The sequence below is a fragment of the Cyphomyrmex costatus genome, unplaced genomic scaffold (genome assembly GCF_001594065.2).
Source record: "Cyphomyrmex costatus isolate MS0001 unplaced genomic scaffold, Ccosl1.0 scaffold474, whole genome shotgun sequence".
In the NCBI taxonomy this organism is placed as follows: Eukaryota; Metazoa; Arthropoda; class Insecta; order Hymenoptera; family Formicidae; genus Cyphomyrmex; species Cyphomyrmex costatus.
This window is the reverse complement of record NW_017279009.1, coordinates 1,489,587-1,504,919: the sequence shown is the minus strand read 5'-3', so window position 1 is coordinate 1,504,919 and position 15,333 is coordinate 1,489,587. Positions and strand designations below refer to the sequence as shown.

The window sequence follows — 15,333 nt, the reverse complement described above, 5'->3', positions numbered from 1 at the left end:
TCTCCTCGGACAATTCAGAAACTGTTTCTATCAGTTTCTATAGTTTGTGCTCAATTGAGCATTAAGCCCAAGACACAATGCGAGGGAATAGCGATAAGTTTCAACTTATCAGAAATCGAATACACCGGAATACACATTTTTGATAGGTTGAAACTTATCGCTATCGCTATTCCCTCGCATGGCCTAGTTTACATTGTAAAAGAATTGGTACGAATTCAGAAACTGAACTCGAAACCAAACCTAAAATGGGTCCATGTTTTGTAGACTGGTGAGACTGAGTGGAGTCTCCTTATATCTTCCTTCATAGTTATCGTAGATTGCCTTTATGCTATATCTACACAATCTTGCATAATCGCATAAACGTATGCATAATGAAAATTATCCAATCACATGTTACGTGCATCTCTATAAAAGGGAAATGCGATTGGATAATTTTCTTTATGCATGCGTTTATGCAGCTATATGCAAGTTGTGTGGATATAGCTTTAATCTAGAAAGAATATACAGGACTCTTAGTATAAAAAAATTAAAAGGCAATTAAGAGTCAATACTATAAGTGTGATCTAATGGATCGTTTAATATTACATTATAAATTAAAATAAAATAAATTCACACTAAACAGTTATACGCACGCAATCAAATTAAAATACAAAATATTGAAAGTAAAAAACATTACGTTTCGGCTTCATATTTGAGTCCTCCTCAGATGTACATACAAAATATTAATTAACAGTAAAATTAACAAAGATGTATCGATAATGGAGTTACAGACGGTCATTCAAAAAAAGATGCGTACGTATTTTCACAGAGGGAACAAAAGAATTCGTCAAGCGATTGGATGATCGTTTCTAAAGTATCCTTGTGGTTCATAAGAACACAAAATTACGTTTCTAAAAATTATATTAAGACAAGCAATTGTTTCCCTGATAAAAGACTCACCCTCGAGTGCAGAAAATCGAAATAATCCATGTCGGTAAATCAGTTATCTAGCTTATATATATAAATTCGGTGACAGTAAAGAAAATTGTTTTTACAATGCAAATGCAAATCGTCCGAAATATAAAAAAATTATAATCGTCTAACTAACTCGACGTACAAAATTGTAATGCGTAACATTTTGGAAATGCAAAGTCAAACATTGTTTATAATAGGAATATATGATTTATGTAGACCCTCTGTGTCAGTCTGTAGGTTAAGACTGTTATTCTGTTTTTTAATATTGAGCATCTTTGAGACAATACGTTTTTACTGTAACACGGTTCTTTATCTAAAATTTGTACAATTATTCCAATCGAAATCATGTCCTTGTTGCAATCTGTGATCTGTTATTACCGATTTGGAGCTCGTATTCCATCGAATGTGGTTACGGCACAGAATCTGTGGGTTACGGTGTTCTGCAATACGTGTTTTTAATTTTCTTCCTGTTTGTCCCATATAAGACGCATCACAGTCATTGCAATTTATTTTATTTATAGACTACATTAGACTTAAGCTGATTTTTCATGTGCAGCACGCTGCAGCAGCAAAATGTCATGTGATACAAATTTTCGAGAACTGATTGGAAGTACGTCACAATGCGTCACCTCACAAAAGATTTTTAACCAATAATAACATTTTGCTGCCGCAGCGTGCTGCACATGAAAAACCAGCTTTAGACAGAGAATCCAATGGATCTTTATGTACCTTAATATATTTTCTTAATTTGTTAAAACTAAAATATGCCACTTTGATATTGTTTTTGTTAAACTGTTTGAATTTTTCTGTAAGTCTCGGTACATATGATACTGTGAACCATAAAGAAAGTTCTGATAATTCTTCGTTATTATTTTGTTGTTTTTAAACATTGCTATTCTTTGACCTATCATGTGCAACATCCCTGATTCTGTTATTGATGCAATCAAAAATTAATTTCAGAGGGTAATCGTTTTCAATTAAAATGTTTATAATGAAAATTAAATTTTTATTATATGGAATATCGGATCTGATAATAATAATAGAGCTCTGTCTACTAAACTAATGATTATGCCTTTCTTTTGAAATAATGGATGGTTTGAAAAAAAGTTCAGAAATCTACCTGAAAAAGTTGTAGTTTCAATCGTTGCGGAGCGAATCTGTGAGCGCTCACTTAAGTCCATTCTACAATGGGTAGTAAGCAGTAGTAGATTAAGAAGTAGGCATAGAAATCAACAAATCATAGTCGAATATGAAGAGGATAATTAATTATAATTGATCGATTCCTACGCCTATTCCTTAATCTATTACTGCTATTGTCCATTGTAGACAATGCATTAGGCTGCTTTTACATGCAGCGTAACTTGTGTAAGCGCAACTTGCGTCAGCCAATCAAATTGTCTCAATTACAATATGGCGTAGGAGCTGATACAATTTGATACGGTTTGATTGGTTGACGCAAGTTACGCTGCATGTAAAAACAACCTTATTGGTATATTCTTTTTAGATCAGCCAATAGCAGCGAGCGCTCACAGATCCGCAACAGTTGAGTCTGTTGAACGCGACCAATACCAATAGCTGCGTTCGGTAATAGCAAATCTGAGGCGTCAGAGTGCTCTTAGGGTGCGTCCCGATGGAGAAAGAAATAGCGGAACGGAATGAGAACGGAACATTGATAGAAAAGAGATAGGATTGTTCTATCTCTTTTCTATCAATGTTCCGTTACTGTTCCGTTCCGTTATTTCTGACTCCATGTGACTGCACCCTTACTCATTTGATGTAAGTTGATTACGGTGTCCGTAATTAAAATAGTAAAAACTAAATTGATTATAAAGGATATATACAAAGGAATATATTTTTTATATCAAGTTCCTTTGTTTCAGGATATGGTATCGAATCAAAAGCTCAAGAAAATAGCATGTTTGGGAGGATTTATAACAGCAACTACAGGTTATACTTTGTATTATCGTATACAACAAAATATTAAAAAAAGTGATACTTATAAAGATGTTATGAATACCTTACATGCACATAAGAAAGCTGTACCATATCTTGGAGAACCTATATCGATGGGCCGCATCACATATGGTGATGGACATCGGACGCTTGAACATGAAGATCAAAAAATTACACAAGATTACAAATGGTTTAAAGTTCCAATTGTAGGCAGCAATACTAAGGGGAAGTTATATTATGAAGTAACATGGAATCCTAAACTTGAAAACACACTTGAAGCATCAAAAATTGAAATTTCATTTAATAATATACCTGGAAAAACATTCGTAATAAGACAATATGGAATAAGTTAAAATTATAATAAACTTATAAAAAAAAATAGGTTTGACATTTATGTAAAAATATATATATTTCAAAATTTAATTATATATTGTACAAAAATAGTTAAATAACATTGTATAGACAAATTGAAATAGAAAATAAGAGATAATTAAAATATTATAATTGATTAATATTTTAATATTCATACAAAATAGATATTAATGGAAAGTTTGTAAAGGCATGTCAGTAACACCTTTAGGTACTCTCAAACCGCGTCTTGTGTAGCCCAAAGCTGCTTGGATAATATGTATGGCTGCTTGCACAGTCATCTTTACATCTTGTTTATTACCAATGTGTGGATTAACTTCTACTAAATCGATAGCATTCAATCTATTTGTTCTAGATATTTCTTCCATAATATGAACTGCTTCTCTAAGAGATAGTCCTCCACGTACTATACAAATATGCAAATATATAAGGCTTTATAATACTACTTGTATACACTAATACAATATATACATTACAAACCTGGTGTTCCAGTACTAGGTGCTTCGAGTGGATCTAATGCATCTATATCAAAGCTAACATGTAAAGATCTTGAGTTATGAGAATCTATTCTATCAAGTGCCATATGTATCACGTCGTGAATACCTAAAAACATTAGTATTAAATGTATTGAACATCTTATGTAATTATCAATGTATAATTATTTGATAATCAAACCATAACGTTCTATATCTTCCATTCCGTAAGCAGTAATATCAAATTTTTCAATTATTAATCTTTCATAGCTATCTATGGATCTCAAACCAATATAAGCTACATTTTTTATAGATAATCTAAAAATAGATATGTTAATTAAATTTATTTTTTATATCAATTTATTTTATATAATATAACAATTTTAATTTATTTGATATAGTTAAAAAAAATAATAGCTCATGTTTGAATATTATTGCATTCTTACATTGGCATTTGCCAGTCCATGCCTGGTAAATACGGCCAATAATCGGCTAGTTCCTTAGTTAATAATGCTACAGGCATTCCATGCACATTACCACTTTCACTAGTTTTGTTAGTATTTAAATCTGCATGAGCATCTACCCATATTACTGCTACATCTTTTTTTTCCTAAAAAATATGTGTGTTTTGATTTAATGAGAATGATTGATTTTTTTATAAAAATGATTCTTTTTTATACCTTAACATGTCCATCGATTGTACCAATGCCCAAGCTGTGGTCACCACCAATTGTTAATACTTGCCTACCATCGCGTAATACTTGTCGAATTTTTTCAGATAAGTTACTCATACAACTAGCTACATGGCTTAAATGCGACATATTTTTTACGTCATTTATATTATTTATATTATAGCGTACATCGCCATAATCTTGTATGTCCAATTCTTTTTTTATGAAATAATAAATATAAATTATGTTAATTTACAAATTATATATATTTACGTTTATTACGATATATATATATCGCAGCATAGATTTACCTAACATTTTCAATTTGTCTACCAGATTTGCTGCTCTGATCGTTTCGGGTCCATGAGCTACTCCTTCCTTTTTCTGCAAAATTTACTATTTTTATAACATTTAATACTCTTGTTTATTGTACTAATCCTTTATTTAAAACATACACTATTAAATATTAAAACTGAAATTGTTTGCTATTTGACTATTTTATACTTACCTGGCCTTTATCAAAAGGTACTCCGATTATACCAACTTTTCTACTGTAATAGTAAATACCTGATTTACTAGAAATTATGCGAATTTTAGTTAATACATTCATTTTGAAACTAATATCTCTTCTTGGTTGCAGTTACTTGCGATTAAATGTAAAAAAAGAAATATGTTCTTTGACCTATAACTGTAGTCTGATATGGAAATTGTATTGACAACATAAATGGAATAAAAAGACCATTAATGATAAATGTAAGCGAAAGTTATAAGAATGTATATATACACAGCATACAACCACGTGTAATCTGTTTTCTGTTCCTATACTAGGATGCCATGGAACAAAGTCGGAATGGATTCCGATCGGAATTATTCCGTTTTCCCTAAAAAACATAATAAAAATCTAGGGAATAACTGAACGATTGAGGGGCTGAATTCTATACGCGTAAATTTTGCGGGATAAGTATTGTCCATAGGGTTAATTTTGGATATCGCTCTAATTTCAATTTTGACGACTAATTCTTGTAGAAAATTTCATAGCTCAATTTTTTTGTCTTTAAATCAAATTTGTAATTTTTTTGTTTTCAAGTTATGTGAACAAAAAAAGTAATTTTTTACATAAAAAAATTTCAATAGATTTTTGTGTTTAATTCGCCATATCTCAGCCAAATATGAATATTTTTCTTTGAAATTTTTTCATTTAAAAAGTTACTTTTTTTGTTCATATAACTTGAAAACAAAAAAAAATTATAAATTTGATTGAAAGACAAAAAAAGATACGCTATGAAATTTTCTACAAGAATCAGTCGTCAAAATTGAAATTAGAGCAATGTCCAAAATTAGCCCTGTGGACAATATTATCCCGCGAAATTCACGCGTATCCCCTTAGAATCCAGCCCCTCAATTCCGATCAGAATCCATTCCGACTTTGTTCCATGATAGATACTCAGAACTTTCTCGTTTTCGACAAATATCAAACATATATCCATCTCATTTCAAGTTCCAAAAGTGTGTACTAGTTCAACCACAATAAAAATAGATCTATAATTTCTCATATGATCATACTGAGAAATTTTGAGTACTTTATTTCATATTTTCGGGAAAAATATGATAAATTTTAGTCAGAGATATATCTAATCCCGCGTTTTCTATGACTTGTATCTCTAGTTGTAATATATTTGAATTAATTTTATTTAATCGATGTTTTCCTAATATAAAAGTTCAATAGCTTGTATGGGTAAAATGACATTGCACTACCGCCGAATTACGTGAACGAACGATATTTTGAGTTTATGGTACTAAGATTAACATCTTAAAAAAATTATATTTAACTGCAAATTATGCGTCTACGTATACTTAGTGAAGATTCAAAATAATAAACAGAGCAGTAATTATGCCTAGCGGGGTAAATGTGGATTTTACATGAGAAGGCACTGCAGTATGTTAAATAAGGATGTGTTTAAGTGAGACATATAATAAGATAGAGCAATATAATGTAAGAAATTAGATATCAATATTATTAACACTGTAAGCAATTTAGAGGAAATAAGCACAACAGAGAAGCTATCAATGTACGTCAGGGCTGGGTGGCTTAGTAGCAGGACGGAAGTTTATCAATACGGAGAAGACTAGACTACGATTCAAATCCCGGAGCCCTGATATTTTCCTCGTGTTGTCGCTTATTTCTTACATTTTTTAACTGGAATTTAAGAAGCTTCTACTATTACGGCTCCTGAGTAGTTGGCCATGGGTCTGTTTTTTGTTCCTGCACTGTTTGAACTAGTACACACGGTGCAATAAGTTGAAGTCAAACAAATATACGTTTGTTTCATTTTAACTTATTGCATCGTGTGCACTAATTTAGACAATGCAGAAACAAAAAACAAACCCTATGTTGAAATCGTGATCAAAAGTGAAAAATGACACGTTTATTTATGTTGCGTGCCATTTTTAAATAAAGACAATTTGAATAAATCGAAACAACGAGATTATTTTAAAATATTTGCAAAAACTGTTCTATTGTGTGCTCACTTTTGGACCGAAAGTGAGCATACGGACATGGACTTATGCTTGTGGCTACCGGTTTCGCCGTTGACTAATTCGATGTTGCCACTATCAATGCGGAGTTCTTGGCTGAATATTCAAGAGCCATCGATCAAATTCCATCATTACTCCAGCATCCGCTTAAAATCAATTAATTTTAATGAAACTTTATTCTCCCAGGAGCTCTTCGATCCCATCATCCTTGTCGGAACTATCTTGCCGTTGCACTTTCATTTTATAGCCCAGTGCTTCTAGAAGATTTATATTAAAGTAGTAAGTCAAATTGATTCCTGGTACTAGACGTTTCAGTTCTTCGATGGTCGCCCAAGCTTTCTCTGTGTCCCCTATATTGGCATAATGCTGTGTAATCGTTGCAAATAGATCACCGCGACGCACTGATTGTTCTAAATTAGGTCCTTGAGAGTCGAGCAGATGACGTACTTGTTGCATTGCCGTTTCTGTCTCACCTCTATCGAACAATCTGCTCAGTGAGAAAAAAAGAGATATTTAAATATAAACAGAATAAATCCATATTCAATTAAAATACAATTAATATAGTAACAGAATATATATATTGTAGGAATTTCTATTATTTAATTAAATATAGTTATAAGCGCAAATAATAGTTGAAAATATATCTATGGTAAAATGACATTTTGTATAAAAATATGAGCCTAAATCTCTAATATATCTTGGATTTACCTTTTAATATCCAAATAACGTTTAATTGCTGACATTCTGTTGTTTACCAGGTCTATTGCCCGTTTGTGAACATCTGGATCTCGTGGCGTCATCACTTTAGATAAACATCTGCTCGCTTGGTTCAGTGCATCCAACGCTTTTTCATAATTTTGAAACTCGTCGATCTCCACCTGTGCGCATGCCACATAAAAATTCGCCAATAAATCCATGGCTTTGCCTCTGGAGTAAAAATTAATTATGTTTTTCAGAATCTCTGGTTGATTTTGCCAATCTAAAGATTGCAAATAATTGCCCGCCATGATATAGATTTCACGGTTCCTTGAAACCTGCGCGAAAAAGCAGATTTTTTCGGTGTCTCCGGATTTGAGCAATGCTTTCATGGCGCGTAGCTTGTTGCCAGCTTGCGTGAATTTCTTAGTTGCAAGATGATAATTTCCCTGATCAAAGGTGATCTCTGCGATTTTCTCAAGAATAGAAATTCTCATACGCTCACGCTCTGTATCATCGTCGCTCCCTTTTTCAATCGTCAGCTTCTCTGCGAGTTCTTCGCTTAGCACGACATTATGTTGCTGAATCAGATCCAAAGCCGCCATGTAATCTCTGCCGGTTGCGAGTAGATCCACTGCCTTATCGATTTGATCGTTCTGCATGAAATAATCGGCGCACTTGTGAATTAATGCTGGATCAGAATCCGCATTTACGTCCATGATAATCAGTTGCAATGCGCTATACTGTCGTGTTTTGAACGCGATGTCTAAAGCTTTGTGTAAGAGACCAGCTTTATGATATAACAGTACCGCACGATCCGGTTGATCGTTGTTCTCATAAAACTTGGCGACGTCTATCTGCGAATTCCGTGGCGCTAATATAGTCAGTGGCCACAGTTCTTCCAACATGTCGTGTTCCTGCGGATAATGAATATTGCAGAGATTTATTAACTTTTGTTAAGCAATTCAAAATGAGATAAATGAAGCGTTAGTTTTTAACAATTGAACGCCTCACCTTACATAGCCGTATTGCATTAGTGTAAGCTCTAGCAACCGTATAGAAATGAATCGCCTGTACCACATTATTCTTCGATTCATAATGTGCAGCAAGATGGTATGCCGCTGCAGAATGATTTGTTCTAGTTACTAGTTCACACACTTCATTCTCCCTACCGAAATAACAAAGTAATCTTGTCATCGACAGAGTATCCTTTGCTTGCTCATAAAGATGTAAGGCGGTCTCCATATCGCCGGTCGACTCAGTGTATTGAGCATGCCAATTTTTAATCTCCCTGCAACGATGTTAATTTGACTGCATTATAACTAAATATTGTATCTTCCAAAATTTAATTAATACTTCTGTTACTTACGATTCTTCGGAATTATTCAGATACGTGAGTAATTCTCGAGGCCTCATCAAAAGCATTCTAGGCACTTCAAATTGATGGCAATCGGCTTTTGTGTACATATCGATAGCTTCTGCCACTTTATCCTGCTGCTCCAACGCACGAGCATAATTGTAGTAACTTGTTTTTTCACGGATCTTATTCTCGTTACTAGCTAATTCGATTGCCTCCTTAAATTTATTCCGCGCCTCGTACAGTCGTCCCAACAGATCTAGACGTTTCGCTTCTCGAAACAGACGTTCAGCATCAGTCTGAAAATCATACAATTAATACAAATTTTGAAAATATACTCGCAATATTCATTAAAAGAAAGCTTAAGAGAATCCTAAAGTTACTTGTTTATCGATTCAATAGGATCTAAACACGATTTATGTGTCTTATTAATACATCTCTACACACTACTATATCAATACCGTACGCACATATACGTACAAATTTTCTAACTAGTCTTTCATATTAAATATCTAAGCCTAATTCTAAGAATTCAACATTGTTTAAAAAATAATCGATAACGGACAACTTCAGGATCCCCTTAAATGTATATTTAACAACTTACATGTAGGCCAAGTTCGACGGCTAAAATTCCTACTTGTGCTTCCAAGCTTAAAGTATCATCTTGCATAGCTTCACGTAAAGCCCGTGCAGCATTAGCTTGCTTCATGTGACCCAGGCAAAGAAGAGCCATGTTCAGTTGCTTTGTTTTCACGCACATTTTGGCCAGACTCTTCCAGACAGCTTCGTTTTTTATAGATTTAATGGCTTTAAAAGCCTCCTCCATATTCGCCACACTAATATGGAAACTGAAATCCATCACTGCTTTCCTGGTGATTGAATCGCACTTTCCTAGTTCCTCAAAGTCTCTCATTAATAACTGCATAATTTTGCTATTTCTATTCAAGCTCTTTTCGGAATTTAGGATAACAATATGTGGCGAGTGTACACCTAACAATCGGCAATTCTCATCAGCAATCGGCTTCACATCTTGTACAACAATACCGTGATCTGATGTCGCAAATAACGATACCAGCACTACAGAAGTTTGTACAATCTACAAAATAAAAATTAATGTTTTAAATGTGTTAAAAATTAATCTTCTCGTAGGTCGGAGACACTTTATATAAAGTCAAAACACGTGTTTCGTCTGCGATACGTAATTACTAATTTTTATTTTAATGTTATATATATATTTATATGTTCAGTTTTAGCCTATTATTAAATCGTATTTGTATAGTAAGAACATAATATCACCTAATAAGATTATGAAATAAATTATTTAAGCACTAAGATCTGCTTCGGTTGAATATAGGGTTTTCCTTATTCACACACGCACGCACGCATGCATGTATAATGAAATCTCCCTAATTTTAATTTATTGGAATCAAACAGTATGTAATTTTTCTTTTGGTAGCTACTCGTATGTTAATAGCTTTAGTTTTAACAGATAAATTGAAAATACCGCACATCATATTTAACTATATTCACTTTCATTATACTATACGTAAAATAATGAGACAGCAATACAAGTAGAAAAATTGAGTTGAAAAAGTTTCTGCCATGAAATAAAGATTTAACTAGATATTTAATCTACAATCCAAATACAGGCAATTTAATAGACATTACCCAATCATTGTCCTTATTAAGGCTCTTAGAATCACGTTTTTCTAATTTTTGAGCTCGACATATTAGTAGTCTGGGATCTTCAACATCCCAACAATGCGCTGTTACCAATCTCCCTTTGCATTGTGCAACTCTAAAAGTAGTATATTGTCAGAGATATACAAAATCAATTAACAGAAAAATATGATTAATTCTGATCTGTGTGTGATTTGATGCAGCTGTGTCGAATTTTCAGATTATTTACTCACAACATATTATCATCATCAACGATGTCATCCGACTCTCCAAAATCAAATTCATAAATCTGATCGCTTTCAATATCCCAAATATATAAAATCGAACTAGGCATGAGATTTGCCATGGCAACAGTGATTGAGACGCAACGGCAATCCGAATTACATCTAGCTTCAATGATTTCGGCAAAATCGCTAATCATCTCGTATGTCGCCATAGCGCGAGTGTGTAACTTAGCCTCATGTTTGCTCAGATTCCAAATCTTCAGAATACCATTTAATGATGCTACAGTTAAATAATGCCCTACAAAATGTTATAAGTATAATATTTATAATGCAAGTAATACAAATACTTTGTTAAAGTTTTAGGTGATAAGGAAAACTCATGACACTTTATGTCAAATAAAAATTTTTACCTGTTAATTCCATCGTGATTGGTTCGCCTTCCTCCGGTAAAGTGGGAAGCGTCTGGATAACAGAGCCTTCTATAGATCTCAACTGAATGATCGTTGGAGTCAACACGATCAATGTGTGTTCATAGATCAGTATCTTTTCCGTATCGCAGCTGAAGGTTGTCAATACATTCGTATTAAGATTAGCACCTTTATTGATACAGTTGACAACGATTTGTCTACCAGAAGAGACGACGATGTATTCTCTTGATACAGCAATGATCTGCACCTGGATCTCCGTCTTTAGCGTATGCAACTGTTCATCCATCTCAAGTAGAATCTGTGTCGGAGTGAGCTGACTTGCGCAAACACCATCATTGTACACGGCGCACATTGGCTGTTGATGTAAGATGAACACATTGGTGATACAGTTAACAGCCAGAAGAGAATTCCGTGATAAGCTAACACCCCATTCCAATTGTTTTACTGTGCCGTGTATCGCGCAGGACTCTGGGACACTCGGCCAGGAATTCTCATCGCAATCAAGCATACATTTTCGCTTCCATAAGTAGATTGTACCTAGATTGGTACCGGTGGCCAAAGTGTCTGAGAACCGCGGAATGTTATTTAATCCATTGTCCTCAAATTAATTTCAATGGATATGTTACAGACAAAGTCTGCTAAAAATAATTTATTAGTGAACATAGCCTGATTTATGGACAAAATCAACATTGTCCATCCAGCGATAATAATATTAGTAATCGTTATTTTATTGCGGACTTTGCCCGATTCCAAATGAACATTGCTAAATCTATATAGGCTAAGCTGCGTTGAATGAACGGAGCCAGTAGTACTTAGATTTCTCAACTTTTTAAAGGATCATTATTTAAAGGATCATTTATATTATTATAAATCTCATTGATCGATTATAAGAGAGGAATGCTGGACTGTGATTAATCAATTCTTAAAGATTACAACATACACAGTATACAATTACAGCAAGTATAAATGATCTCTAAGGCTCCTAGTCGCTATTGATAAAATTAGAGAAGGGAAAAAACCCTCCGGACCATTGAAATATAATAAAAGTCATGCTCCTTTCAGTAATATTATATTTTAGTGCTCTGGACACATGGTGTGTATTGATAAATGTTACCACTAAAGTATTGGTAAATGTTTATCAGGAAATATAGTATGTACACTTGATCAATTCTAAGTCAGATAAATCTGGTTTAGAATTTTGAAAGCACATTGATATCTTACCATTTGCCTTGCAAAATGCCAAGCTAGTACATATTTCCTGAGGAGTGGCGACGTTTCCATTGGATAAATCTGGTGGTGATAAGATGTATGTATCACCTGTGTGAATATCCCAACACCGTACAGCGAGTTCTCCTGTGAGCACAGCCAATGTGTTTCTGCTAATCCAGCACAAGGTGGTACTAGTGGCTCGTGATGAATCACTTCTGCAACTTAGTTTTACCTAAAATAAATATTATTATAATATTATTTGTTACATCAATTCAGAATTAAACTATACTGAGTCCTTATATATTCAAATTCTCTAATGATCAATGTTATTATTTTTTACATTTCTTCTCTTGACAAATGACAATATTGACAATTTAATTTCTTATCATATTAATTATTTATTATACAGGGTGACTGATAAAAATAATAATACTGAAGAGTAGATTTTGTTTTATCTTGAAACAAAAATCCTAATACCAAAATGTCAAGGCTATAAAATAATTTTTGAATTGTAAGCATTTACAATTAATGAATCATATCACCTAAAATTCGCGTTTTTCAGTATTTTGCATTGTACCACACCTGAACGTATGAACTACACCCTTTATATTTTCATGAATAAAATTTCATTTACATTTACAGTGCATTCTTAAACTTTGAAATAATGTGTAGATGTAGTAGTGATAGAACTCAATGGCATAAACCTTTGTCAATTCGGTGAGCTCTCCAGTGATTGAATCTGCTTGAAAGTGCCCAATATTCAATCCCTCTGTCATAACAATGATAGAATCTCTAGTCTGATGATACAGTAAGCAGTGCACAATTGCGCCATCAGTACTAAGAACTTCCTTGCACTGTCCTTGAGAATCAACAAAATATATGATACCACTTATAGTACCAATATAAAACGAATGATTGTCCCGTTGTATTGGAACTGCTGTTGGTACAGCTGTTCTTGGACGCCAAGAACTGAATATATCCCAGGCTCTCTCATCACCAGTCACTGTTGCTTTTGCCAAGCCACTGTAAACGATTAATTGACCAATTAGTATCTGATTAAACAATCAAGAAAAAAATTATCAAATATTCATCTATAAGTTTTAATTAAAATAGGTTCTTTGAAACATAAGTTTACTTTTTATTTTATATATTATATTACCTTGCAAATAAAATTAAAAAAATATCCTGTGCCATTATAAAACTAATAAAAGTTGTTTTATATAATTTAATCTATTTTTGCTTATAAGTTGTACCTAATATCAACAGCTGGTTTTAGTGGAATTGTTCTAAATGCAATTTGCGTGAAAGATTCCTTTAGTTCATGATGGAATGTCATGAATAGCTGTCCTCTAGAGTCTATTTTCCATCCAACTATAGATCCACCAGTATCTGCAGATACTAAACAACCACCATACTGACTCCATTGCAAAATTGTGATGATATCTCGATGAGGAGTTACTATTACATTGAACTCCTGAGTTCCAGTATCCCCTGGCCATACCTGATAATAATTTAATATATTTTTCATCTATTCTTTGCCTTCTGTAGCTTGAAATAATGTGTAATACTAACTCGTAAGTCTCCGTTTTCCCATCCTGCTGCTAGCCACGTTTTCTCCGGATGCCAGCCAAGAGCGGTGACTTGTGCCACTGTATGTCCTGGTGATTCAACATCCTGCACGAGTTCACCTTGATCATCATAAATGACTACAAAGCCACCTTTGTCTTGAGAATACGCAGCAACAGCCAATAAAGGATAGTTATTATGCCAAGTTGTAAGAGTGCTTATTGAAGCACTTTCAGGATTTTGCACCCGTATGTCAAAATACAAAGTCATTGTTTTAACATATTAGAATAAATTAATATGAATAAGAGCAATATATACTATGACGCTTGTTTTAAAAAATATATATCGCATTATTAAAACATTTGAAACACAGATAACAATTCTTTCTCAAATCGATAAAACACAATCAATTCCAGTCTCTTTTAATCCATGTTTACGTTGACAATTATCATCAGTTGTCTTGGAAACTAAAGCCAGTTGCACACGACGCTTGTTTTCCTGTCATTTCTCGGGTGTGTTCCAAAATTGGTAGTGCGCTGTCATCGTTGTAGCTTGTAGCGTGTTCTGAATACGGGCATCAATGGGCGAGTTCAAGACGACAAAGCGGCTAGGTACGCTTGCCGAGCGATTGAGTATGATTGGTTGGATCTATAAGTAATAACCAATTATATTCAATCGCTCGGCAAGTATACCTAGCCGTTTTGCCGTCTTGAACTCGCCCAATACATATTAAGCCCATGGCACATAGAAAAACGTAAGGTCGTAAACGTAATCAGTAAGCGAATTGACCAATCACAGTTGAGAACGTGGTGACGGCGGCCGCTTACGTTCTCAACTGTGATTGGTCAATTCGCTTACTGATTACGTTTACGACCTTACGTTTTTCTATGTGCCATGGGCTTTACTAAAAGGGTGCAGCCACAATAGAAGGAATGCTGGATTTACACTGCATCCGATCTCCGATGTGCGTCGTACGACGACTCTGCAACCAATCAGAAAAATCGTATCACTGATACGAAGCAAAATTTTGTTTTCTGATTGGTTGCAGAGTCGTCGTACGATGAAAATCGGATGTAGTGTGAATCCAGCAAGAGTCGTCGTGCGACGAAAATCGAATGTAGGGTGAATTCAACTAACCAATTAGAATAAATATCAGACTGCCAATCAGAAACTCGGACATTAATATCGCTTCTCTTTATATATAGGACTCTAACCACA

General features: G+C 33.9%; 2 protein-coding genes across 2 annotated transcripts; both read right to left on the bottom strand.

Annotated features, from left to right (window-relative positions):
- Positions 1–3,407: 3,407 nt before the first annotated feature.
- arg (arginase) lies at positions 3,408–5,339 on the bottom strand. The gene is made up of 7 exons (XM_018545179.1): positions 4,929–5,339; positions 4,732–4,804; positions 4,430–4,635; positions 4,196–4,359; positions 3,952–4,067; positions 3,757–3,879; positions 3,408–3,682 (listed from the first exon to the last, which is right to left on the bottom strand). Exons 1-7 carry the CDS (start codon positions 5,028–5,030, stop codon positions 3,447–3,449), a joined length of 1,020 nt encoding a protein of 339 aa, XP_018400681.1. The 5' UTR covers positions 5,031–5,339; the 3' UTR covers positions 3,408–3,446.
- Positions 5,340–6,256: 917 nt separating this feature from the next.
- Positions 6,257–14,385, bottom strand: rempA (intraflagellar transport protein rempA). Its single transcript, XM_018544866.1, has 12 exons — positions 14,122–14,385; positions 13,803–14,050; positions 13,254–13,572; positions 12,562–12,781; positions 11,323–11,904; positions 10,922–11,210; positions 10,677–10,806; positions 9,613–10,104; positions 9,021–9,307; positions 8,666–8,942; positions 7,664–8,568; positions 6,257–7,442 (listed from the first exon to the last, which is right to left on the bottom strand). The coding sequence occupies exons 1-12, from the start codon at positions 14,383–14,385 to the stop codon at positions 7,130–7,132; spliced, it is 4,326 nt and encodes a 1,441-aa protein (XP_018400368.1). The 3' UTR covers positions 6,257–7,129.
- Between the last annotated feature and the right edge of the window lie 948 nt (positions 14,386–15,333).

Bases quoted from the DNA above. Each gene is read 5' to 3' on its own strand.
- rempA (XM_018544866.1), bottom strand. From the start codon at position 14,385: ATGACTTTGTATTTTGACATACGGGTGCAAAATCCTGAAAGTGCTTCA. The intron at 14,051-14,121 runs GTTAGTATTACA...AATTATTATCAG, and splicing joins GGGAAAACGGAGACTTACGA to GTATGGCCAGGGGATACTGG. The intron at 11,211-11,322 runs GTAAAAATTTTT...AACATTTTGTAG, and splicing joins AATCACGATGGAATTAACAG to GGCATTATTTAACTGTAGCA.
- arg (XM_018545179.1), bottom strand. From the start codon at position 5,030: ATGAATGTATTAACTAAAATTCGCATAATTTCTAGTAAATCAGGTATT. The intron at 4,068-4,195 runs GTAAGAATGCAA...ATCTATTTTTAG, and splicing joins ATGGACTGGCAAATGCCAAT to ATTATCTATAAAAAATGTAG. The intron at 3,880-3,951 runs GTTTGATTATCA...TAATGTTTTTAG, and splicing joins GGAAGATATAGAACGTTATG to GTATTCACGACGTGATACAT.